This window comes from Corapipo altera, unplaced genomic scaffold (genome assembly GCF_003945725.1).
Source record: "Corapipo altera isolate COAL_440 unplaced genomic scaffold, ASM394572v1 327, whole genome shotgun sequence".
Lineage (NCBI taxonomy): Eukaryota > Metazoa > Chordata > Aves > Passeriformes > Pipridae > Corapipo > Corapipo altera.
In genome coordinates this window covers 718,136-744,307 of record NW_020885004.1, presented here as the reverse complement: position 1 = coordinate 744,307, position 26,172 = coordinate 718,136, and the positions used below count along the sequence as shown (strand labels likewise).

The window sequence follows — 26,172 nt, the reverse complement described above, 5'->3', positions numbered from 1 at the left end:
ATGTTCATCCTCACTAGCAAAAAGTGAGACCAGGAGATTGAACAAGGGATTGTTTTTTGAAATACTATTGCTGTGGGAGGCAATGTGTGGATCTTTGATCGATTGCAGGTGATACCTGCAGTGCCGCAGTACTGCTACTTATAGCACGTGATGACTTGCCTTTGTAATTTTTAAAGGGTTTTTTGTTTCTTGTTCAGCTGCTGAGTGTTGAAAGGCTCAATCTGTACGCAGCTTCCCTCAGGGTGTGCTTTCTTCTCTTTGAGAGCATGAGAGAGCATCTGAAATTCCAGCTGGAGGTGAGTTTTTTGAATATCACTGGGTGCCCAGTAATAGTTTATTGACCTTCAGTTGAATGCATAGAGCTAGGCAGTAAGATACTGTCTAAGTGTCAGTTGACCTTTGTATCAGTGTATTATGGATAGGCTGTATAGGCCATTTCTTGTTGGATAATCCAATGTCTTTGAGACTGGTGTACTATGCTGCCTGCCTTTTGTACTGTTTCAGAACAGGAAATCCAGGTGCACCAAATGGTAGAACTATTTGAAACCTTTTTACAACCTCCTTCAGAATGAGCCATCATGAAAGATGGAATGTTATGTGGGAAGATGAAGCTTAAATCTCTTTTGGTAGTCCTCAAAGCTATTCACTGCCCTGCTTTCTTTTTTTTTTCCTTAAACTGGGCTGCCCTGTGTTTCTGCCAGATGTATATCAAGAAGCTGATGGAAATAATCACTGTGGAAAACCCAAAGATGCCCTATGAAATGAAGGAGATGGCTTTGGAAGCCATCGTTCAGCTGTGGAGGATTCCCAGCTTCGTGACCGAGCTGTACATTAACTATGACTGTGACTACTACTGTGCCAACCTCTTCGAGGAGCTCACCAAGCTGCTCTCCAAGGTGCTGAACCGTGGCTGGGGAAGGGAGGGGCAGCCACAGGGCAAGGGTGAGCAGAGATGCAGGACTTAAGAGTGGGAGTGGTCAAAAGATCCAGAGTGAGTAGGCTGTAGGGATGAACAAGGCCATTTAACATTTGGAGGCAGAAGAGAAAAGAATAGCCATAGTTCTCTAATAATGTCAGAGCAAATAAACTATTAACTAAGTGCTAGAAAGCTTAGGGTGAAAAGCTTAGGGTGTTCTGTTCTATTCTTTGGGCTTTGTCAAGCTGTGGGGGGAGACTTTCTTTCCCTGTTATGGTGAGAGAGGCAAAAAAGTTGACTAATACTGACATGTTATTTCCCAGAATGCCTTCCCAGTTTCTGGACAGCTGTATACTGTCCATCTGCTGTCTCTGGAAGCATTGCTGACAGTGATAGATAGCACTGAAGCACATTGCCAGGCCAAAGTGCTGAGTAACATTCATCAACAAGAGAAGGAAGTTGTCAAACCCAGCCCAGAAACCATCAACAACACTAAAGAAACAAGCAATAGTAAGACCCCTTTTTCTGATATTTTAATATTAAGCTTAGTCCTGTGCTAAACTTGGAGATCTCATTTTGGTTGCTGACATAGTAAACTGCTTAAATACATGTTTTTAGTCTTCCTGTTGCATGTTTTATAAGTACACGAGGTATATATATGCACCTTGCTATTTGTAAAATTTACAGATATTAAAATATACCACTCATGTGAGCTTTATATAAAGGCCACGTCAAGACTGGCAATCACAACAGAATGAGGCTATGCCTTGGAATTCGTGTAGGCAAAATTCTAAGGATACTGCAAAGTCACAGTTACTGGCAGGAACTCCTTTGAATAAGCACATATTCAGTTTCAAGTGATCAATTCCTTATTTCTCTGTTGCTAACTTTTTTTTCTTGGCTTATGAGTTTATTTCTCTGTGGGTTTTTCATTTGGGTTTGGAGATTCTTGTTATTTTTGTTTGTTTGCTTGTTCATTTGTTGTTTTTTTTTAACTTCTACAGATATTGAGAGAGTATTCAGTGAGAGAAAATCTTCCAGTGCAGTCTCAGAGACAGCTGGGGCATGTCCTCCCACGAGTGGATGCCTTATGGCTGACCAGATGAAGGAGAGCTGCACGGAACTGGAAGGAGGAAGTGAGGCAGGTAATAGTCTCTGCAGTACCCTGACACAGTTCCCTGACTGTGTATATGCTAAGAATGGTCCTGACATTTTCTGACCAGTTCTGCTATGCTGTAGACCACTGTAATTGTTGTGTTCAAAATCAGAAGAAAGTATATGGTGAACGTTTGTTTCTTTTATGTGGACTGTATATGCCTACTAACTGGCATTTCTTATGGGAGGGGTTAGATCTGGTGGGTCACTCTGGGGCAAAAGTGTGTGAAATTCATACCAGTGCTTAGTGTTTTGAAGGCATTTGGGGGCTTTCCAGGGAATCGGTAGTGTAGGTAGTCAAAATAGCCAGAAAATTAAATCTTGGGGATGTGTGAAATTGTCTGGGACAAGGAGCTGCTTTGTAATTGTGTTGAAAAAATGTGGGTGGGAGGAATTTAGTAATTAAATAGGAATGTGACTGCCATTTGCAGGACAGCACATTGCAGCAAAACTCCATAACTGAAAGCTATTGTGGGACATCTCGTGCCTGAGTGCTGCTCTGGGGGTAGGTTTGACTGTAATGACACTTTGTCTTTTTAGCTGAGAAGAGTATCCCCAGGAAGCCTACTCGATTTTCTTGCATCCTTCCAAGCCCTCAGGAACTTATGCAGATTAAGAACAAAAAGAAGGTATGATTTGAAATGTACTACAAGTGGATCTTTGAATGTTCTCTTTATTTTCCCTCCCCTGTGGGCTTTGCATGACTGTTCATATCCCAGAAGTTTTGAGTTCTGGTCTCTGCTGATCAGAATTACAGAGTCAGTCACTGAAAATCCTGCTGCACTGCAGAGACAGCAGTGATTATTACCTGTTATGGTTTAGTTGTGCTAAAGGGTGCAAGAGCTGTTGGGGAAATTTTGTGGCACAGTTTGTAAGCTAGGTCCATCTGATTTCTGGGTGGGAAAGTTTCTGGATCTAGTTTGTGTTATAGGATGACAATCAGGTACTTTCATCAAAAAGGATAGGTTCACTAGTCTTTATCAAAGCTGTAAATGGGGAGTGTACTAAGAGGCCTGTGGTAGAAATTAACTAGTCTTCTATTCTAATTTGCTTGTTCCTGTGTTTGCTTTGTCATAAAAAGGACCAAAAAGATTGTTATGATTGTGGCAAAGCCATTCCTTGTTTTCAGATGTCCATTTCCTTGAACCTCATTAATCCAAGTTATAGTCTAAACTTTGTACAACTTTACCATTCCTTGAGTGGGTCCAGTCCAGGTCTAGTGTTGACAAAGGTGCTCCATACTAAATGGCTTTGTATTTATCTGCTGTGTTATGTCAAACATCAGGTACTGTCCTGCTTCATCTGAAGTTCCTGTGGGTTACATGGGATTGTTTGGGGTTTTCTGTTCTGGGTTTGTTGGGTCTTTTTCCATTCACATATGTTCTTTGTACAGACTTTGTTCTCTTTGCACAACATATACATGAGGAAGGTTATCTCAGATGTGAATGATTGCTAAATTTCAATATGAAAATGACACATATTCTGGATGAAACATGAGTGGCCATAGTAGTTGTGGAGTAAGGAGCCAGATGATATAGTGGAAAAGAAATTAATGTCTTTGAAGGATTTATTGGTGGTAAAGAGAAAGGTTTTTTACTTGTATCTGACTAAAGGACTTCTCGCTTCTCTCTCCAGCAAAGGTGGTTTTATTTCACATTATTATAAGGAATTGGTGGTCGTATTTGTTTAAACTGACTTAAACAAAAATACTGAAGAAAATGCAACAGATCTCTTTCTACTGCCCAACCTATGCTTTGTGATCCACTCTGGCAGTCTCTGGATCTGTGTGTAATTTAAAGCATTGGTTTCTGTCTAGGAGGTTTGCTGCAGTACTTGGGAAATTGTTTCTTTATCTACAACACGGTGCTGCAGTGGGATAATGGTAACTGCCTTCCTGAGCCACAACCGTGGGGGGAAAAGATTGTCAGTACAGTGTTCAAATGAACCACTGAGTTTTGGCATTAATTAATTTCTAAGAAATTAATGTTGGTTTAGCTACGGTTTCATTTGTAATCCTTTGCTTTGCATTAAATCTTGCTTTCATAGCAGCTTTGCTGTTGGACTCTGTGGAAGTCCACTGTTGAGAAGGGAGCTTGCATGGTGCTTCCACTGCCCTAAATGAAAACCTTTGGTAATACTCTGGCTTTACTGCGCTGGAAAAGTTAGAAGAAATCAAGAGTAGAGGGAAGCAAGATGTTCATAAATCTCTGAGTTTGCCCAGGGAAAATTGTTTTCTGACCTTAAATCTGCTAATGCTTTCATCCTGAGCATGGAAACAGGGCACACCAAACACTGAGCTTTAGTAATGCTGATGCTGACATGGCACCAGCATGTTCTACTTCCTTTAACCTCTAAAGTACTAAAAACTACCACAGCTGAAAGGAGGAAAAAAAGCTAAATAAAAGTAGAAAACAAATTATGCATCAAACAGAAAGTTTTCTTTGATTTTTCCAAAGGCAATGACCGGGAGCTCAGAAGCACAGGAATGACATGATTATAAATGCAGTGCAAACTGCCAGCAGTCTGGTCTCCTTTCAAGTGGTCTATGGACTTAGCCAGTCCACAGAATACCCTAGGACTTGGATTACAGGATTTACAGCTAAACAGAAATGCTGCCAGTGTCATACAGTCCCTTCAGGCCTGTTAGACCAGGGCAGCACATGGTTATTCTTTTGTTATGTCCTCACCGGGTCCTTGTACACTCCATGCTATTTCTGGATCTGTGTTTCACTGCAATTCTGAGGATGTTCACACAGGCAGGGGAAGCAGAAAGCAGAGGGCTAGTGGCTTCTGTGGTACTGAGGAAGCCAGGGAAGCTAGTAATCATGATGGTCACGAATTTAGTTCACTAGGTCATTGCTAGCAGTTTGATCGTGATAGGAGCTAACAGGGAACTGACATTTATTCTGGTTCCTTAGTAAAGTTCATACCATTGTTTGTGCTTTTGGTTTTTCTGAACACCACCAAGAACATCCAGTTAACCCTTTCTTAGTCAGTTGTTTTATTAACTGTGACTGTGGTACAGCGTAGCTTCCTAGCGGGGCAGAGTAGTTGACTTCCCTTCAGAGTCAAAAACACCTGCTCTTCCCACCCTAGAGGTAACTTTGTCAGGCTGGAATACCATATGTTATTGGGACGGTGTCTCACTCACAGAATGTTTTCTGGTTCTTAGTTTAAGCTTTTGCAGCACTTTGTCGTTGCACCTGCTGAATAAGTGCCAAGGATTCTTGCTGTATGTCTCCTGGTGGCGAGGTAGAGTTACGAGAGCCTGGAGCCAAAGTGGGCAGGAGAGGGCAATAGAGCAGTGCTGCTTTGCAGCTGGGTAGGGTTGATCTTGCCACGTGTCCAGGGTTCATCAGAGACCTTCATCTGCTCTGTTTACATACTAGAGCAGGTGAGGCATTTGGAATAGCAGAGCTTATTGCTTGGGTAAACGTTAAAGCTTTTCAAAGATGGCAGCTCATGCTTGCTTTGCCCAGAATTATTTGACAGTGAATCCTTGTGATGAATGCAGGTTTTCTGTTCTTGGTTAGCCTTTTTCCTGGATTACACAGTACAGTGAATTTGATCATGCTGAAACAGATCTTTCTTCTATTTTGTTTTTGGTTCAAATGCTAAAAACAATCTAAAGTAAGAAATGCACTTCAAGCTGTAATTATCAGAATGTCTCCTTCAGCTCCTGATAACCGGAACAGAGCAGTTCAACCAAAAACCAAAGAAAGGGATACAGTTTCTGCAGGAGAAAAACCTTCTTGCCACCCCCATTGACAACAATGAAGTGGCCAGGTGGCTACGGGAAAATCCTCGCCTTGACAAAAAAATGATTGGGGAATTTGTGAGTGACCGCAAGAACATAGACTTACTGGAAAGCTTTGTTGGGTGAGTATCTTTCTGTATCTCTTTAGTCAGGAAGGGGTGAAAGTTAAGAATAATTTTAAAAAAGCAATAGGACAGTAGTTCCTGGAGGTATTGGATTTGTATCACTTGGTTCTATGTACTGCCATGCCATAATTCTTGCATATGGTAACACCTTAGATACATATAATAGTATGATATTCAAGCTCCTTTCATCAGGGCAGTCTCTGTGAAGACTGGACAGATAATTACATAATACATAATCACTTGTAGGATTGTTGACTCTTTTATTGGTTTTTGTCCATTCATGGTATATTTCTTTTCTTCTCTCCTCACTTTTTCTGTTTACTGTCTGAACAAACAAGACTGTAATCAGTAAATTTATCTTACCTTTCCCATCCTGTTTCAGCTTCTCATTGTATTTTGTTCTTTTTGCAGGACTTTCAGCTTCCAAGGTTTAAGGCTGGATGAAGCTTTACGACTTTATCTAGAGGCCTTTAGATTACCAGGAGAGGCTCCTGTAATCCAGAGACTGTTAGAAGCCTTCACAGAACATTGGAGGGTGTGTACTTGGTGGGCAGAAAGCTCAAAACTGTATTCTTTCGTGACCATCTGCTTGCCATGATGGACATGTCAGATCAAACTGCCTATATAAACTTGCTGTGCCCTGCAAGCAGCAGCTATTTTGTAGGAGGTGGCAGTGGCAAATAGATTTCTGGGTTGCTTTTTGGAAGCTGGAGCCAGAGCCTGGGATTTTTGTTTGTCCCAGAGATGATTCAGTACTGTTAGGAAAATGGCTGTCGTGGTCACTGGTATCATTGCTCCTGTAGGACTAATTTGTGCATATATTTGCCTTTCAGAAATCAAACGGGTCCCCGTTTGCTAATAGTGATGCCTGCTTTGCCCTGGCCTATGCAGTTATTATGCTGAACACTGACCAGCACAACCACAATGTCCGCAAGCAGAACGTCCCAATGACTCTGGAGGTGGGTGCTACCACTGTAGGCATCTGTCTTCTCTGGTTTTGGTAACAGTGTAGTGACTCTTTTTATTTTAATGGCATTCTCTTTTTTTGCTTGGCATTCTTCACTCAGGTACACAGTAAACTGGTGTGCAGCACCGAGGTTGAGTGTAGTTTGAGTGGGGAGTTGTGGACAAGGGGCAACCTGAAGAAATATGAGCTTAGCAGACAACTTACTGTGTTTATCAATAGGCTTTTGTTTGTGTGAGCAAACTGTATACTAAGACATAGTAAGATTGAGAAGGTTGTTGTACTGCTGTGGGCTTCTAGAGAGTTCAAGTCTTATGAGTGTCAATCCTGTCATTCTGATGTCCAGCATTAGCTAAGCATGTGTTATGTTGTGTCTCTGTTCTTTACTTGTGAGCATAGACAGGAGTTGCTGGACACTACTCCCTCTAAGAATAGCATTTAGTCTTTGAATTTTGAGGCTGCATGTTAAAGAATGTAGGAAAATCTCGCTCTGGCCCCATGAAAAACAAGTGGAGTACTGAGCCTAGCCAAAGAGTTTTAAATTGGAGATACTAGGAATTGACATTGGTGTAACTTTTTTCAGGAGTTTCGGAAGAACCTGAAAGGTGTGAATGGAGGCAAAGACTTTGAACAGGACATACTGGAAGACATGTATCATGCCATCAAGTAAGAACCAATCTGTCATTTCCTTGTATGCAGTGAGCATACAAACTAGAGTTGTTGGGTCTGTGAGATATCTGGAGAGTATGGAAAGCAACTCACCAGTCATGTGCCTGTTTGCCTCAGACCAAATTCCAGCTCCATGTGGGGCTGTAGTAACAAGCTTTTCACAGCAATTACACTTGGATTTGTATCTTTGGATTTTTTCCATGGTATTTTAATCCACAGAGCTTAAGATAAAGTTAGAAAATATGTTACTTCTATGAAAATGGAAAAGAACAGCTGAGCAAGACCAACACATATGGAATGCTGTATCTAAGAAGGCTCTGTTCTCCAGATCAGGCCTTTAGACTCTTTTAGAACTTTTTATGTGGTTTGAGAGATAGTATCTCATCCCCAGGACTGCACTGGTGCCCTGACATAATGTGTCCAGGTCTCAGTTTAATATATTCTGCTTTTGAGCTCTTCACATGAGGCTGCTATCTGCACCAGTCTCTTCTGCCACCCCTAAAGCTCTTGACACACTGACCAATATTTGAGGAGAATTCCTGGTGGTTGAGGCCCTTTTGTGCACAGAGTGGCTTTGGGCACTAAGCTTCAATAATAGATTAAAAATCTAGCCTATCAGTAAATCAAAGCCCAGCCAGTTTGAAGCTGAGCGGATTACATCTCTGAGGAGACAGGATGTGACTGACTCTGTTGATTTCTGTCTGCAGTAGCTTGTGCTGGAAGCAGGGCAGTGTGATTAGGCTGACCCTCCCTTTTGAACCTTCTCCAGAAAGGTGGGATTGCTGCCTATACTGAATATCTAGAAGTTCTTCAAGAGGTAGCTCTAGCTTTCAAATAGAACTCTAGTTTTGATTGGCTTCTCTTCCCTGAGGATGTCCTTAATGTTTTGAATAGTTACCCTGAAGAGTATCCTCATATTGTTCGGTTGCCTAGTGCCTCTGTCCCAGTCTATTCCCCTTTATCCCCCCCTTCACCAGATACATGAGCTGTTTCAGTATGTTCTGTGGCTAAAACAATTGGTATTTAATTTCAGTATTGCTGCATCTCAGACAGACTGCCCTAGTGTCATAGTTGAGATTGAGGAACTGTTTGTTTTCTTTGTACTATTAGGGGGGGAAAAAATCAGACTGAAATCTGTATGAAGTAGTATATGATCTGTTCAGGACCTCAGCATTTCAGTTTTGAGCACAATTTCATGTCCCGAGACTTTCCAAGTAAACCCATTCACTTGCTTCTGTTAATATTAATCAAATATGACTTCTTAGAAAAAATAAGCTGTTGACTGCAAACTTACTTTCCTATATAATCTCAGTTTTAATAGCTCTTGTCAAAATATGCCGGCACCTGAAACTGAGAAGAGCTTATTACTTATGCATAAATCAAGAGCATTTTTTATAGTTGTCATTAGCACATGAAAATTGCTTCTTTGGCAGTAAAGGACGTTATTTTTTGATTGCTGCAGAAAGGCCTTTACTTTCCAAATTGGCTGCAATCTACTATTCTTAGTGGCTTTGAGACTCTTGTTCAATTAGCTGGTCATTTGCAGAGGATTTTCTCTTGTGCAATGTTACCTGAGTCTAGGGAGTATGTATTTAGGCTTGATATATTTTAACCTGTGATTGCAAGCAGTACTTGGCATTAATCATAATTATTTTATTACTGTGTAGCTTTATCCAAGTTAGATTTAAGGAGCTGTGGTACCCTGGTTATAAATCACTCATCATACATTTAGTTTCTTGTTTTATCTTTAATTTTGTACTACTTGGCTTTCTAATATTTGATTTTGGCATAATATGAATATTTTCATTAGTCTTTTACAAGATACTCTTGACTGTGACTGCAGTGATATAACAATTTAATTTTTCTTTTGTCTGAGAATAATGAGATAGGGAGAGCACTCTATAACACGGTGAGAGCTGGGATGGGGTTGAAGCTATGCCAGTGTGCTGTTCAGAATTTCTCATCATTTAACTGCAGTTTGTGTTGCATTTTGCACTTGCAGTGTTTGGTAGATGCTTCTTCAATACTATCCTTACACTGTTACTGCTGGGTGCTTCTGAGAGCCACCAGACTTTATATTCAAGATATCAAAGGGGGACAGGAGAAGCAGGGAAGCTTCAAGAGAATGTTTCAGGAGCTGGCAAAATTGTTCCAGAATAGGGTATCGCTTATCTCTGGGTCCAAGTAATAAAAAGGTGTAAATGTTAGGTTTGGCTCAGAATGAAAAGTTCAACCTTTCTGCCTTCCTACATTGTAGAAATGATGAGATTGTGATGCCAGAAGAACAGACGGGCTTGGTGAAGGAAAACTATATCTGGAATGTCCTGCTACATCGTGGTGCCACTGATGAGGGAATATTTCTCCATGTGCCTCCTGGAAGCTATGACCATGATCTCTTCACTATGACATGGGGGCCAACCATTGCAGCACTTTCTTATGTTTTTGACAAGAGCTTAGAAGAAACAATAATCCAGAAGGCTATTTCTGGTTTCAGGTAACTCTTGCATTCATGAAGACCCAGAAGAGTACAAGTGTGGCCATTGTCTCCTGTTTATGTGCTGGAGCCATCACAGGGAATGTCAACTGTTACTTTTCCTAGCAATTGAAAAGCATTTTATTGTGACCTACGGTCCTTTAGTTTTGTTCTGTCATTTGTATCAATTCATCCCATCTTGGCCTCTCTTGGTTGCCACTCACTGTTTGGCTTGACTGTGGTGTTGTAATAAATCAAAGTGCCTGGGATACATATTTTTAAACTGCAACGTGGTTGCATTTAAAAGACCTACTGACATAGTTGAACTGTTTAGAACTGGGGGAGGGGAGAAGTCACTCTTAACCTGCACAGTGATGTTGGCAAAACCCCTGTATATGAACAAAACCTTTCATGTATATGAGGTCATGGCTGTGGTTGAATGATATGGGGGATTTTTTTTCTTTCCCAGCTGACCGATATTCAAAAAACTTGCCATCTATGAGTAACTCTATTGGAACAATCTTTGGTCATGCTTAGATCCAGACCAGATAATGCCTTAAGTACTGTTAATGCACTGCTGTAGCCATGATCTCTTGGAACTAGACCTTGAACACTACTACCAATCCCAGCAACTCTCTCTTAGGTCAGGACAGGAGATTGGGTATAATGCTCAGGTGGAAGTGGTCTATCTGTTTAGACTCACTTTTTAGTGATTGCCGTGCATCAGCACAGGCATATATGAGGATCTATGGATAAGCATTGAGATTATTTGAAGGATAATAGTAGACTTCTATACATCAGCATTCATTATGAGTAGGTAGGTGGAGAGGAAGGTCTAAAATGTCAAGAGTGAGGGTCTCTGATTAGCTGTCCTGCAGACAGACTCCTCTGTGCTTAGTACATTATGTTCTGTTTTCTTCTTTCTCCAGGAAATGTGCAATGATTTCTGCTCACTATGGCCTTAGTGATGTGTTTGACAATCTCATAATTTCTCTCTGCAAGTTTACAGCCCTCAGCAGTGAGGTAAGTTTTCAAGGAGGGAAAAGAAGCGTGACTTCCAGTATTTCGGAGCTCTCTTCCTGTGTTAAGCCAGCAATAGTTGCTTATTTTAGTTATCACAGTATCTGTAGGTATCTATCAGCCCCTGCCTAGAGTTTCTGGAGGAAGCAATGGAAAGTGTGTAGTGAAGTGAGACTGGCATAGGACAGGTTCAAATATGGAAATTTCCTTCTACTCGCTCACAAGTGGCAGTTTATGCAGAAGCAGAATGCTTTGATGTAGAAATGTTTATTGCACCTGCTTGATGTGAGGAGACTTAAATCTCCCTGTGATCCCAAGCAAGTTTATACATTTCAGATACTGGCTATTTAGTTAAAGGGCTTATGCAGTGCCAAGAGGGACTGTTTTGTGAGCTGTACTTCCAAAGTGTAGAGGCTGTATGTGGATTCACAGCATAAGCACAAAGAGATTAGAAAAACAAATGTTTTGAATTGTCAGTTAGTGTGTGGAGTCTGGTAATAAAATCGGTTCCCTGCCCCACTTTTGGCAAGGCCTAAAGACCATTTCCCTGGGTTATACTGTGAGAATAAATTCGAGATGCAGTGGTTGGTGTAAGCTTTTGTTGCCTGAATCTGTTTGTGTGTTACAGCAGCAGCCTGTTTTTCCCCAAGGTGTTTGATAGACAGTGTATGGCAGACCATGTTTTTTACTAAGAAGTTGACAGCAACTCCTGTAAAGGGTCAAAACTCCCAAAGAATCTCACAGCATTGCTCTCAGAACCAGCACAAGACCCACAGTGAGCAGAACAGAATTGCCACACGTAAGGGAAGCAAGATGATTCAAGACTGAAAGCAGGGGAGTAAAAAGGCCAAGACAGGTGAATTTTTTAACTCCCTTAAAGGGATAGGAGAAAGGGAACAGTCCTGCAAATTCATGCAGTTAATGGAATTAGGTTGCAGGGAAATGGAATGGTTTGGGCCAAGTGTTTTGTATCACTTGCATTCTGGCATTTGTAACAGTGAAAAAGTACTGGTTTGACTATTAAAAGACAAATCCTAAGCAGCAGGGTTGTTTTAGATTCTCTCTTCCTCCACAGCTCACAACAGTAAAGATGCAATACTTGATCCTCTCCAGGCATACCAGACCTCGAGACTACCAATAGATAACACAAGCAGAGGAATGTCTGCCAGGAAACAACAGTTTGACACAGATTTACACAGTAGAAGCAACTAGACTAAGCCCTCAGTTGCACCAGCTATTGCCAGCTGCATCCCATCTAGTTGTGAGACTGGAATCTGGAGCAGTTTGAGGTCTGTGTAAATTAAGCAAGCATGTCTTTTGGTGATGGCATAGAATAAAGACTTCTGGATTTGCAGAAGGCTGAGTTCTTATCTTTGGCCAGATTCCAAGTACACCAATTACTTTCTGCTGTCCTAAATTCCTATAAGGATTGGAGACAGTAGTGGAGTAGGACAACTGAAGAAATACTTTAAAGACAGTCTGGTGGAAAAGGAGAAGGAGGGGCCTTCTTCAGAGGACTGAGTAGACAAAGCAAAGAGCGGCTGTTAGGAAACAAGGGAGAACATCAGTGTCACTTAGCTGCTCAGCACTTCCCAGGTCAAATCATCCTGGTGAGGAGGCATCTTCACGCAATGCATTTGCTATGCATGGCCACTTTGGTTTGAAAGAAGAGGAATGGAAAGGAACATGGAGGGGGATTAAGTGATTTAAGGAGAACAAGTGCCCCTCTTCATGATCCACAGTTAAGATTCATACTGACTCAGTGAATAAGTAGTAGCAAAACGTGTGTGTGTTTTAATTAAGTGGTTGTGGCTTGTTAGCACAGTGCAAAATCAGGCATATTGCTGTTTGCACTCTGAGACTCCAGTGATGTATGTGTTCATATGGTTTCCCCATACCAACAGACAACCAAGTTGGTTGTCACATTTCTGCCAGATTTTCAGATTGGACTTCTAATGGAGTTTGCCTCTAGATCAAAGACCCATTTTGATAACAGTTTGACCAGCAGTTTGGCTGAAGCAAGAGCTAGTTTTTCTGAACTTCAGATCTGAGATTGAGAGAGTCAATCCATCCTACCTCATATCTTCACTTCCATTCTTGATGGGGGAGTAAGTATGGATTTTGTCCACATAAGCAAGAGAACAGCAAAGCCCATCTCTTGTCAAAAGGAATAATGCAATGACCTTAAGTAACTGCAGAAACATGGAGCATGTTAGTGTCTGATAATAGCTCACATGATTGCTAGGTTTTTTCTTGTTTTGGCAGCATATGCTTGCTTGGTTGCAATGACTTAGCACACTTCTTATATTTTGAAAAGCTGTGAGTGTGTTGAACGGATTATGAGGATTTGTGATCCAGCAATTATTAGCAGAGACTGTATGTCAGGATCCATCACTCTTACTTGTACCTTGCTGTTAAGTAGTGATAGGATTAACTTTGCGAGTCAGAAATGCTTTTGGCCCTGGTTTCCTTCTCTAACAGCAGGGCAGTGTAGTTGCTGCTTCCAGAGGAAATGTAGTACCTTTTGTAGAAGGCATTGATCCTGAAATGAGTTCCTGTAGCAGGATAATTAGTGAATTTTCAGCAAGTACTTTTAAAATGTTCTGTGTTGTTGTCATTCTTGGGGAGCGTATGTCTAGGTGGTTCAGTGATTCAGCTTGTATCAGGTAAGCCATCTTGTCCTTGTTTTTGTGCAAAGTGAATATGAGCTGAGGAGTTATCCAAGCATCATACAGAGAATTGTTGTCTTTCCCATAACCAATTCTGAAGCATATGCCCTAATTTTTGTTGAAAAGAAAGCATCTCTTTGTGACTGATTGCCACCGCCTCTTCTTTCCTGCAGTCTATTGAGAACCTGCCCACTGTTTTTGGAAGTAATCCCAAGGCCCATATTGCAGCAAAGACTGTGTTTCACTTGGCCCATCGCCATGGTGACATTCTGCGAGAGGGCTGGAAAAACATCATGGAGGCCATGCTACAGCTTTTCCGAGCAGAGCTGCTGCCCAAGGCCATGGTGGAGGTAATAATTGAAGAGTTGGAGGAGTGGGAAGCTGGCTTTTCATAGAGCCAATTCCAAGAGGAGGAGAGCTCTCTTGTGAAGGTCTGGCTTTGGTAAAGTGTGTACAGAGCTTGGAAGCCTGTGAAGGGTGTAGTGCTCGAGTTATGTGAAGCTTCTTTCATAGGGTTTCATTTTTTCTCATTTTATGAAAACATTGGATTTGAGAAATTCCAACATTTATTTTACTTGAACACATTTTGAGTGTTGTGTGAAGAGGGACGTGCTTATAGGTATGAAGTATTAAAGCACAGCATTTGTGTTGCCAGATGAGAGTGACACTTTACTGACGGGCTAGGGGAGCGAAGAGCTGCTTTGACTGCATATACTGCAGTTCAGTGTAGTGTTTCATCACTAAGAGGAACATCACAGGGCTGGGGGGGGAAGGCTGCAAAGAGGTGCATAATTGGTCATATGCACGTCATGGTCTGTATTCCAGGTTGAAGACTTCGTGGATCCTAATGGCAAAATCTATCTGCAGCGTGAGGAGACACCGTCTAACCGGTGAGTGGTGTAGATGTCCCAGGCAGTCTTTTTGGTACCAAAGGTGGAAAATAACATGGTCTCTTGTTTTCTTGCTGATGCTGGTGTCCTCTGATTTGCAGTGGTGAATCAACAGTACTGAGTTTTGTTAGCTGGCTCACCCTCAGTGGGACAGAGCAATCTGGTATGAGAGGGCCATCTACGGAAACACAGGAGGCAAAGCGAGCGGCTTTGGAGTGCATAAAGGTAACATACAGGCTGTAGAACAACCTGCTTTTTTTCTTGGTGGGTCTGTGGGTAACAGGCCACAGAAGCATAAACATACATGCTGCTAGACAGTATTGCAGGTAACAGGTAACTTGGGAACTGTAAGAAACTATGGATAAGCATATCTGGATTGTCAGCTAAATGTTCTTATGTGCTGCTGTGTACACACGAAAACAGGAATGATTCCCCACAAGAGGCTGGGATCTGCCCTTGGCATCATAGTCCTATATTTGAAGACAAATTAATGACTTCTCAAACAACTAATCTTTTCCAAGACAGTGTTAAAGCATATGGTGCCAACAAAATCTGAACCTGGGGGGTTGACCAGTGTGTGGACTTAGAGGAGTTATCTCTCAAAATCTGTCTAGCACAGATCAGGTCTGCTAAAAGTAATTGATGTTAAACAGTGAACTAATTGGCAGGAGTTTTTGTCCAGTTAACTGTGTTAAAGCCACTATCTGTATCTTTTCTGTGAACATGATGTGTTTCTGGAGGATCTGTTTGTATGCCATCCACACTCCCCAGATGCACAGTCCTCTTTTCTGTCTTTTGCAGCACTGTGATCCTGAGAAGTTGATCACAGAAAGCAAATTTCTCCAACTGGAATCCCTCCAGGATCTCATGAAGGTGAGAGAGATACTGGGCAAGGGACTGGACTAGTGATAGAACAAGTATGCTATGCATGATCATGGATATGTGCTGTGTACTCACCTAGCTCCTCTGTCCTCAGAGGAGGTCTTGAAACTATTTGGGATATGAAACGAATCATTAGTTCAGCTGTTAAAAGTAACTTCTGTGCTGGCAGACACAAGTTGGTAGTAGAAGAAAACATTAAATTGTGGAATGCATTCTAAAGGCCTTGAGGACTCTTGGCAAGTGTTTGAAAGTATGTGTAACTCTGTGTAGGAGCTTAAAGTTTTCCATAGTTTCTGGTCTGCTGTGTACCTAATGAGAGCATTCTAAAATGCCACTCTAGTGGCCAGAGCTGTACAGAAATATTTGACCATGTGACCCTAGATAGTGTGGTACCTGGCTGCTGTGGGAAATGTAATAAGACTGGACTCATTAGCCTTTGGGCTAGAGTAGCTCATCTCCTTGGGAGAGCGTAATCTCTGTTCTGGGGGAATATTTTGCTCCTACTCCCATTATGTCAGGAATTCTCCCTTCATATGCAAGCTTGAGAGGAATAGCTCCAGTATTTGTAGTCATTCCTACATATGTCTCCTTTTTCTGTGCTTCACATGTTATTAGAAAGAAGCTGCTGGATACTGCATCTTGCATAATGAAAAAGATATATTTTTTCAATATATTTAGCTTGACCTCTATCCAGTGCATTTTTGATAGACAATGCATAACCTCACCAGACAGTGGAGTGCAGTTTTGCCCAGACTCAAAGCATTCTGTTGGTCCTCACCTGTTGGTCCCCCATTTCTGGGAGCTTATGATTCACAAAAATTTCTTGGCTCTTCCAGGCTCTAATCTCTGTGACTCCTGATGAGGAGACATATGATGAAGAGGATGCAGCCTTCTGCTTGGAGATGCTTCTGCGGATTGTTCTAGAGAATAGGTACGACCTTGAAATACATGCACATTCACTGTAGCATCCCTGCTTCACTGCAGCTGCTGCCTGGGTCCAGGGAATGAGTTCCTTATGTGGTTGGTTTGCCAGATGAAGCAGCATGTGGCTGTAAATTCAGGGCTTAACAATTCTGCTCTAGCATGTGCAAACAGAATGGCTGTTAGCTCATGAATTATTGCTTGATATTCTGAAATCTGAAGAATATAAACTAAATTCCAGAGGGAGAATTCTCCCACCTGATTGCTTTGCAAGTAATGAGTAAGAAATTTGACAGCTTTGTTGTGTCTATTCTTATATCTCCCAACTGGAATTTTTCATTTATATTAAATACTGGGTTGACTAGAGTTCTGGGAGAGGTAGCTGGATCCTGCTTGTCTCGCTTTCTTTCATCCTACCCTTTCCCTCCTCCTTGTTGTTGCTAGGGACCGTGTGACCTGTGTCTGGCAAACTGTCCGAGACCACCTGTATCATCTTTGTGTCCATGCGATGGAGTTCTGCTTCTTGGTGGAGAGGGCAGTGGTGGGGCTGCTGAGACTGGCCATTCGACTCCTCCGTCGAGAAGAAATCAGTGCACAGGTAAGAGATTTTTGAAATGCAGTTACTGGGGGCGTTTTGTGGCCACACCTGGCAACACAGGAAACCAACTGCTATTAGGTGGACCCATATTTAACTTTCTGTGCTGCAGATGACAACAAAAAGCAGTTGTAAGTAGCTCTAAATAAATGAAGGGGTACCTTGTTGGAGAATGGAGTGTAAGTAATAGGGTCTGTTATTCTCATCTCCTCCTCTGGCCAGGTTCTCCTCTCGTTACGTATCCTGCTTATGATGAAGCCAAATGTGCTGTCCAGAGTTAGCCATGAGGTTGCCTATGGCCTCCATGAACTCCTGAAGACCAATGCTGCCAACATTCACTCTGGGGATGACTGGTACACACTCTTCACCCTCCTGGAGTGTATCGGGTCTGGGGTGAAGCCGCCTGCAGCCCTGCAGGTTACAGCAAGGGCAGATAACGACACAGGTAAGACAGGCCAGCTTTTGCTAGGAAATCTGATGCCTGCCTGCCAGATAAGCAGCTGCTTCCTCAAGCTTTTCAATTAGCAAAGGGGACTGCAAGAAAACAAAGCTGATATTAAACTACATTAGCAAGATTAAAGACCAGCACCTGCTGTTCACTCCTACCTCATGGTCTGTCCCTGTCTCTACTCTGCCGTCTCTTCCTACTCAGTGAGCAGCAATCCAGGTGCTAGTCCCTGGGGGAGCAGTGGGAGGAAAACTGATATCAGTTGTAGCAGCTGTAGAAGGTCTTTGATCTACCCAAGGAGCATTTTCTGCTGGTTGTGGTCTGGTGTCTTGGGTACTATAATCTCTCATCTGGGCATGTAATGCAAACCCAGCTGCTGCTCCTGTCATACTTGCTTCTTTTGTGGGACTGACTCCTTTCTGTCCCCATTTTAAGGATCTCATAAAGGGAGTTGTTATTTAAAATTCTATTTCCAGATCCATTTGTATTAAGAGTGCCTGAACCATTCCCACAAGACCAACCCACTGTGTCCCACTTCTCTTGACTGTGTTAAAAAGATGGTCTTTTCCGCAAATTGTTCGGTTTTGCTTTAGCCAGCTGGCAATGTATCTTCAGACTTCTAAAGCAAAGAGCAAGAAAAGATTTTTCCAGAAGGCTTTGTTTTCTTTCTAGAACTTCTTGCTAGGTCCTTATGCTTTATGCTAGACAGATGGGAGAAACACAATTTTGTAAAACACTTATGGCATTTGCCTTCTGGGTTAATGTTGGGCTGTCTTCTCCCATCTCTCTCTTGTTTGGTTTTTTTTTTACTGCTTCTGTCCTTGCTGATAGAGCAAACTGCTTGACTTGGCACCTTGCACATCAGAACATTAGTTCTCTTTACCTCCTGAAAATGTTTGGTGCACTGTGTTCACAGCGAGTCTGTCTGTCTGTTGGTGAGTCTCTAGATAGTGTGGAATGATGGAGAGAATGAGTTTTTCCTTCTAAATAACATTATATCAGTAACTTAAATTTGTCCATTGCAAAGACTTCTGTGTTGGGGCATGTGAAATTTAAATGTCAGGGAAGGTAGATCTGACAGGTGTGGAACATGTTAACATAGATTGCTGTTCATGAGAAAAATCTGACCAGTATTAGTGTGGAGCTGAGTGTCCCCAAAGGGGTCGTGTATTCCTACGTGAGTCATGTAATCCCGTGCTGTGTTTTTGGACTTGTCTTGGCTGAACTTAGCACCTCTAGTAGTTGATAAAGTTCATGGTACATCTGATTCTTCCCTCAGGGTTAAAGTATTGGACTTCTGCCCTTTTTAAATCCACGGTCGGGCTGACAAATGACACAGGAGAGGATGGAAAGCTCCTTCCCTCTGGAGGAGAAAGCAAAACATGCCTACAGGGGAGAAACAGGTCTCACAGGAAGAGAAGCCTGGGCTGGTTTCTTCCAGGGCCCACTAGTCGTTCCTGGCTGATGCTGATCTGACTAATCTGGATTGCTTCTGCCTTATCCACAGCTACTCTTGCAAGCTCTTGATTTGGCTGTGATCTAAATCCCATGCCTTTTGTTTTGCAGGTGCTCAGTCAGACAGCGAGGTCTCCTCCTCCTATCATCCCAGTGACATGAGCCTGGACCGTGGCTACACCTCTGATTCAGAGGTGTACACGGACCACGGGAAGCCCGGGAAGATGCATCGCTCGGTGACAGATGTGGATGTCATGAACAGTGGCTGGCTAGTGGTGAGTAGTAAGTGGGCTTCTGGTGCCCAAAGAAGACTACTCCTAGCATGGCTGTGAGCAGAGGCTGTGATAGGGGGAGAAAGAATAAGACAGTAGAAAAGAGTGCTAAGGTGAGCTGATAATATAAAGGGAGGATGGGGAGAAATACAGATGGAGAGGAGAAAGGTTGGAGGCAAATGAGGAAGAAAGGGAAATGGACTCTACAGAACCATTATCTGCTGACTTCGGAAGAAAGGCCCTTTCAGTAGGTGCATGAGGTGCTATTTGCTGTGCTACCCTCTCCTGCTACCCTCTTGCTGTGCCCTGCAGGTGGGGAAAGATGACATCGACACCTCCAGATCCACTGCTGGGCTCAGCAGGCTGGGTCCATCTCCTCTCGTCAACCAGTACAGCCTGACTGTGGGGCTGGATTTGGGCCCACATGACACGAAGTCTCTCATGAAATGTGTGGAGTCCCTGTCCTTCATCGTGCGAGATGCTGCCCATGTCACACCTGAGAACTTCGAGCTGTGCGTCAAAACGATACGGATCTTCGTGGAGGCCAGCTTGAATGGGGGTGAGATGGCCCTTCACTTGACAGTCAGGACTGGGCTTAGGGTGGCCAGTCAGCAAGAAGTGTGAAGTATATTGTCAGGGAATGAGTCCCCAACCCCCAGAAAATGGTCTACTATGAGAAGAGTGTCCTGGCTCCTGCTAACAGCAGGGACCTTATTTTTATCCTCTTCCCTGGGATGGAGAGGAGGTCTGGAGTTGATATGGAGGTAGCAATATCAGCTCTTGTTTGAAGGTTGTCCTTGAGGGGTGCTGGGTCCTCTACAATCAGGTAGTGGTCATTTCACAGGACAGGGCCCTCTGCTGGGGATAGCAAAAGGTGGCTGCTCTATGTGTTGAAAGGCAGAAAATTTTTTGGTGGACTGTGTATATGATATGTTGCTGCCTTTTACTTTCTAGGCTACAAGTCCCAGGAAAAGAGAGGGAAGAGCCACAGGTATGACAGTAAATCCAGTCGGTTAAAAAAAAAGCCAAAGGAGAGCTCCACACGGCGATCCCGGGTCTTGAGCCAGCACCAGGCACACACACACAGTGATGAGGATGAGGATGAGAGCATCCCTGCCAGCTACCACACTGTGTCTTTACAGGTTAGTCAGGACGTAAGTATAGCAAGGATTTCCTCCTCTCCTTTCCCGTACTTAGGGCTTTGCTAGGTAATCACTGGGATTCTTTATGGAGCAGGGGAGGGCTGCACGCTGGGTTAGTGGGCACTGGATGACAGTGGATCAGAGGGTGGCTCTGGTGGCAATGTGTGGTTCTGCAGTGAAAGGAAGACTGCAATTTGTACTGGCAAAAGCAGGATAGCAATGGAGGGAGAGGTCCTCTGGAAAGCAAGGAGGAGGTCTGAAGCTGTGAATCACTGTAGTAGGTAAGATGGATGTGGATCCAAGGGCATTTGGAGGCATGAGGTTCATGTAGGATTAGCAGGGAGTCTGACAGGGTATCAGAGCTTGTGGAAAGGGGAAAGCCCTGTGGTTTGAGGCACTGGGATTTCAAGTAGAGAGGACTGGGCTAAGGGAGTAATTTCTCTCTGGCTGGTACTTGAAAGGTGTGAAGACACAGGCCTGCTGACTGTCAGGCTGTTGGGCCTCAGTTCATTAGTAAACAGAGTGCTGTCATGTGCCCATACCTAGCTGTTCTGAGAGAACTTTGCATGTGCTTCATACCTTTTTGTTAAAAAAAAAAAAGTTGCAGAGAGTTGTTTCTGGACAGCATAGCTGAATCGCTGGGTTTATCCCTCTGCCTGGGAGAGTCAATGCTCTATGCCAGGAAAGAGTCCATTCTTCCTTTTGGCATGACTGGAGTGGTGGTTCTCAAAGATGGGATTGACATGCCTACTGAACTGAAACAAATCTTGTTGAAGATGCTTGGCCCTTGACCACTTCAGGAGGGCACAGACAGCAGGGCCTGCCACCATCTCTGTAGCTGTGCATGAGTAGGTGCATACAGAAAGCAGTGAGTAGCTGTGAGCCTTTTAGCATTGGTTTGGAGAAGAGCAGAGATCAGAGTTGCTTCAGATTTTTAAGTCCTGTGTGTTTCTTACCGTGCTGTGTACTTGCAGCTCCTGGACCTCATGCACACCTTGCACACGCGAGCAGCCGGCATTTACAGCTCCTGGGCGGAGGAGCAGCGACACCTGGAGACGGCAGCCAGGAAAATCACAGCAGATTCCCGAACACTGTGGTCCAACTGCTGGTGTCCTTTGCTACAGGGTAAAGCTGGTGATGAGAGCAAGCAGAGACACTTCCAAAATAATGGCAGGAAAGTTGATGAACCAAGAACTAACTGCAGAAGGGGCAGGCAGAGGTTGTTTTTAGGGTCTCTTGTAATTGAAAAAGTATTTGGATCAGATTTTTAATGATATCTTCAGCACGAGTTAGCTGTCAGCATGTTTCTGGATCTTAAAGTAGATTTCCAGTCTGTGACCTGGAACAAGTTTACTTTCCCCCCCCCCCCAGATCTTCATTAGACTTTTTACCCTAGACTGGGAAAGTAGGGATGTGACGCTTTCACTGTGGGCTTTGCCCTGAATCCCTCTCTTGCAGGTATTGCCTGGCTGTGCTGTGATGCCCGACGCCAGATACGGATGCAAGCACTCACTTACTTGCAGCGGGCCCTCCTGGTACATGACCTGCAGGCCCTGGATGCCCTGGAATGGGAATCCTGCTTCAACAAGGTAACCTCCTGTCTGGGCTGGGCATGTAGGCAGGAAAGTATTGTTATGAAGAGCAAAGCTGTGTGCAGGAGTGGAAGAATGGTATTCTTCTTCAGCACTGTCTTCTTCAGCAGCTGGTTCACCACAGCAGCAAGACGATCCTTACTGTGGTCTTGTGAAAAGTTCTTTTCTGCTTAGGTTTCTGACAGAGCCTTTTGGAGTACTGAAGTGGATCCACTCATGTCCACTTCCCATTACTTCTCTCATGGTCTCTGTCTGGAAGCCATCAGTCCCAAAATCCAGCTCCCTTCTGTAAGGTTGTCTGGGCAGATCTCATCAGACATTTTTCAGCTCTAAAACATCTAATCCAACAGGTGCTGTTCCCACTGCTAACCAAGCTACTTGAGAACATCAGCCCAGCTGATGTTGGTGGGATGGAAGAAACTAGGATGAGAGCCTCAACACTACTCTCCAAGGTGAGCACACTTCTGCTGCCTGAAAGCTCAACAAAACCAAACTCTTTGCTATGTTTGCTTCTCAGCATCTCTGATCTGGATAGGTTCAGGGTGATAGTTTGACTGTCTTTAGTGCTGGGCTTCTCCACGAGCTTCTGTTGCTGGAACATTCCTTCTTTCCAGAACTGATCCTAGGCTTGGAAAAGTTGTCAGGAAAGAGTTTGTGACTTTATGATGGAGAGAGAGAGAAGTATTTCACCCAACATTAGTTGAAGACAGTGTGTTCTCATGGTGAAATGATGCATGTCACAAGCTGATAGTTCTGACCTGAGGCAGAGTCTGGATGGGCTGGAAGACATGGTGATGCAGACTGCAGGGGCCTCTCACAAAGGAGACAAGATCCAGTCCTCCACATGTGCAGCTCAGAAGAGTGGAGGCCTGTGGCACCCTCAGGCCAGGCCTGTGCATGCTCCCAGCCTGCCACAAGGACAGGAAATCGGATTTGCAAGACTGGCTTGTGAAGATGTGAGCAGCATCCCTCATATCACTTGTTGACAGGAGTTGTGTTTTTTCCTAGGTGTTCCTACAGCATCTCTCCCCACTGCTCTCACTGACCACCTTTGCTGCCCTGTGGCTCACAATTCTAGACTTTATGGACAAGTACATGCATGCTGGCTCTAGTGACTTACTGGTAAGGTGCTGAATGTGGTGCTGCAGTGCTTTGGACAACCATTCACCACTTTTAACCTTCTGAATTTGAAAGGTGTTTTGGTTTGATGCATTTTTAGGGGTTTTTTTTAGCCTTTTAATCCTTCCCAAGCCATTTTGTTCCATGATTTCTCACCTTGGCCTCTGTTTCCAAGGCAGCCCATCAGCTGTTTTGAGCTTTTGTTCATTGCTGTATGTCCATTCTTTGTGTCCTGAGGAGTGTCTCTGATTATAGCTGGAGGCCATTCCAGAGTCTCTGAAGAATATGCTGCTCGTAATGGATACAGCTGGGATATTCCACAGTGCTGATTCACGGACAGGATACTCAGATCTCTGGGAGATCACTTGGGAGCGCATTGACTGTTTCTTACCTCGACTGCGGGATGAGCTCTTCAAACAGACAGTCATCCAAGGTACAAGGGACTGGGAAACCTTAAGAAAACAGGTTTGGACCAGTGCTTGCACCTTGTCCAGCACGCAGCTGCCATAGTGCCTGGAAGCTGATGAAATGATAGTTGCAGGAGGCTGTGGGAGCTTGGCACAAGAAGGGCAAATTGAGGGTAGCAGGAGTGAGCAAACTGGTGTGTGGTCTCACTGCATGTTTTGTCTTCCTAGATCCTGCCCTGAACATACCAGTGGAGCAGCAGCATCAGAAATCAATAGTGTCTGCCCTGCCCCCTTCTCCTGTGGGGGATGTGAGATCAACCACCCACCTGGCTCCTTTGGAGAAGCCTTGTGAACTGGGTGCCAGTGGTAAGTCCTGTTTTCTTTTTTCTGGAATCATGTTCCCAGCATGGTGGCATGGATCTGCTTTTCCTTGCTTTAGCATGATCTAGGGTGACCAGGCCTCTAGTGTTTTGAACTGTTGTGCTTCCAAATGGATAGCTTTTGGCCTTCTTGCTGAGGTTGTTGGGGTGGGCAGAATGCCTGTGATTGGCCCCTGCTCCTCACGGCCTCATATGAAGGGGCAAGTCTCAAAAGGCCCCTGAGTTGATCTTGAGCCCTGCTTAGTTTTCAACTAATAGGTGACTTTGTCAGGTCCTGTGTAACTACATATTTTGTCTCTTCCTTTTTCCAGAGTCTGAGAGACCCACTGCACCTGCCTCACCCACCGTCAGCACCTCTGCCTCTCCTTCTTTCCCAGCATCAGCTTCAACAAAGACAAGCCCCGTTACAGACATACCTCCTACGACAGCACAGCCACCACTCATCCTGCAGCCTCTTGCATCTCCCCTGCAGGTTGGGGTGCCACCTATGACTCTTCCAATCATTCTCAACCCAGCCCTAATTGAAGCCACCTCTCCTGTTCCCCTCTTAGCTACTCCACGGCCCACTGACCCCATGACAACCTCTGAAGTCAATTAGTTTGAGGGTGTCTGAGAACTGTCTGCTGAGGAGGCTCTGTGGGTGGAGGATGCTGGCCAAATTCTCTGGTAGTAGGCATGTTTGTTTTAGAAGATGATGCTAACCTGAGCAGAAGGGCTGCTGCCACAATCCTCTGGAGCACATTCCATTCTGCTCCCTTCTTGTGGCATCACCTAGAAATCTGCCTACAAATTCCTGTCTTCTTGAAGGGGGGGTGCCCAGTTCCACTGACCTTCCTGCCTTTGCAATCTCAGGGGCCAGGCAACACTCACACCCAGCAGCCTGGGACCAAGCTGCCACCAGTTCATCTGGTAAAGAGGGGTAACTTATTGATGTCATGCCAGAGAGGGGCTGCATACAGGGCTGCCTCTTGAGATTATTCAGTCCAGTCCCTGGGCAATTCCCCAGCCATTCCCTAGCTTTACTGCTCACTCTTCTGATTGCACTGCTTTGTCTGGGCTCTGGGCATGCCTGAGTTCAGCAGGTAAAGAATTTTGTTAGAAATGTGGATTGCTTACAGTGCAGCTCCCAGTTTGCTACATAGGGCTTCTTGCCTACTGTAGGCACATGCTTTCCTTCTGCAACACAGATGACAGCAATCCCCATGCCAGATATGGAGTAGGCAGCAGGGGAGTCTGATAGGGGTAGCATGGCTTTCCTCCCTCCTCCTGTGATATAATCAGGCTTTCTGGTTGGAGAGAGCAAATCCAGAATGCTCTGCGTAGTTGAGTAAATGAGAAGGAAAAGCTGAGAGCAGAGCACCGTGGCCATTTCTCACACAGCACTTGGGGGCCACTCCAACACAGCAGTGATGTGTTGTTCGCCACTTGCTACACTTGCTACACTACCAGCCCCCTTTCTTAGGAGAACATCCTCTTCAGCTAGAGAAGATTGGGGATCTGTGGCACCTGCTGACAGATGCCCAGCAAGTCTGCAGTGGTTTCTCTTGGAAACTCTGCACAGATTTCACCCTTGTGCATCTTCTGGTTGTTGGGATCGCACATCCTTCTCCCCCCAGGACACCCCTGCAGCCAAGGCCCTGGTAGTCATTCTTGTGCTTCCGCCTTGCAGCAAGGACATCCCGCTCTTCCCCCTCCTCGTGGCCAGAGCAGAGCTGGCTGCCTGGCAAATGCTGCATCACCGTTCCTCCTCCTCCTCCCTCAACTAGCTGGCTAAATTCCCAATAATTTCAATCTTGGAAATCCCCCTGGTGACTGGGAGGGGCATGGGTGGGACTCCAACCCAGTGTATCCTGTATGGAGAGGAACCTGTGGTTGGGGTGGGAATATGACCGTGTACATACAGAGTAAATGGCTACAAATCCAATGGACTTTTTACAGTGTAATAAATACATCCTGTAAATGAATGCTCCAGTGTTGCACTCCTTTGTCATACAACTGTGGCTCACAGCTTTGGGCAAAATGAAGTTTACTTGTCAGGGTACTGTGCCCTGGTTCCACATACCAGGATCCTGCAACAGAGCGCTCTGTCTGTGGAGAGCACGAGGGGACTTGTCTTAACAACTGGTCAACTCATGAGGGGGCTGCAGTGGAGATTGGCCATCAAGGGGCTAAGCAGGAATGGTTCCCATCATGGACAAAGCAAAGCTTTAGCAGCAAGATAGCTCTTGCAGAAGACAGTTCCATGTTGGCTGTAAAATTTCTGGTGTTACACTGGTGTGTGCTCACGCACCACCAGGACTGAGAGCCGAGACCAGGGCTGA

At 44.2% G+C, this 26,172-nt stretch overlaps 1 protein-coding gene across 8 annotated transcripts in view; it reads left to right on the top strand.

Annotated features, from left to right (window-relative positions):
- Nucleotides 1–25,815, top strand: part of GBF1 (golgi brefeldin A resistant guanine nucleotide exchange factor 1) — a 106,768-nt gene extending 80,953 nt beyond the window's left edge. For 5 of the 8 annotated variants that reach the window (XM_027667279.1, XM_027667283.1, XM_027667282.1 and 2 more), the window contains 28 exons: nucleotides 198–296; nucleotides 702–896; nucleotides 1,240–1,426; nucleotides 1,921–2,061; nucleotides 2,612–2,700; nucleotides 5,748–5,950; nucleotides 6,365–6,488; nucleotides 6,787–6,912; nucleotides 7,501–7,583; nucleotides 9,844–10,080; nucleotides 10,989–11,082; nucleotides 13,922–14,098; nucleotides 14,574–14,638; nucleotides 14,740–14,863; nucleotides 15,440–15,511; nucleotides 16,357–16,451; nucleotides 16,886–17,039; nucleotides 17,259–17,481; nucleotides 19,051–19,214; nucleotides 19,524–19,770; nucleotides 20,166–20,365; nucleotides 21,328–21,478; nucleotides 21,812–21,942; nucleotides 22,296–22,397; nucleotides 22,954–23,067; nucleotides 23,320–23,497; nucleotides 23,700–23,837; nucleotides 24,163–24,449. In XM_027667279.1, the coding sequence (XP_027523080.1) occupies nucleotides 198–296; nucleotides 702–896; nucleotides 1,240–1,426; nucleotides 1,921–2,061; nucleotides 2,612–2,700; nucleotides 5,748–5,950; nucleotides 6,365–6,488; nucleotides 6,787–6,912; nucleotides 7,501–7,583; nucleotides 9,844–10,080; nucleotides 10,989–11,082; nucleotides 13,922–14,098; nucleotides 14,574–14,638; nucleotides 14,740–14,863; nucleotides 15,440–15,511; nucleotides 16,357–16,451; nucleotides 16,886–17,039; nucleotides 17,259–17,481; nucleotides 19,051–19,214; nucleotides 19,524–19,770; nucleotides 20,166–20,365; nucleotides 21,328–21,478; nucleotides 21,812–21,942; nucleotides 22,296–22,397; nucleotides 22,954–23,067; nucleotides 23,320–23,497; nucleotides 23,700–23,837; nucleotides 24,163–24,449 (4,200 nt within the window). Of the gene's footprint in view, nucleotides 1–197; nucleotides 297–701; nucleotides 897–1,239; nucleotides 1,427–1,920; nucleotides 2,062–2,611; nucleotides 2,701–5,747; nucleotides 5,951–6,364; nucleotides 6,489–6,786; nucleotides 6,913–7,500; nucleotides 7,584–9,843; nucleotides 10,081–10,988; nucleotides 11,083–13,921; nucleotides 14,099–14,573; nucleotides 14,639–14,739; nucleotides 14,864–15,439; nucleotides 15,512–16,356; nucleotides 16,452–16,885; nucleotides 17,040–17,258; nucleotides 17,482–19,050; nucleotides 19,215–19,523; nucleotides 19,771–20,165; nucleotides 20,366–21,327; nucleotides 21,479–21,811; nucleotides 21,943–22,295; nucleotides 22,398–22,953; nucleotides 23,068–23,319; nucleotides 23,498–23,699; nucleotides 23,838–24,162 lie in introns of all 8 variants that reach the window. The other 3 variants (XM_027667284.1, XM_027667278.1, XM_027667276.1) reach the window with 2 other exon arrangements.
- The last annotated feature ends 357 nt before the right edge of the window (nucleotides 25,816–26,172 follow it).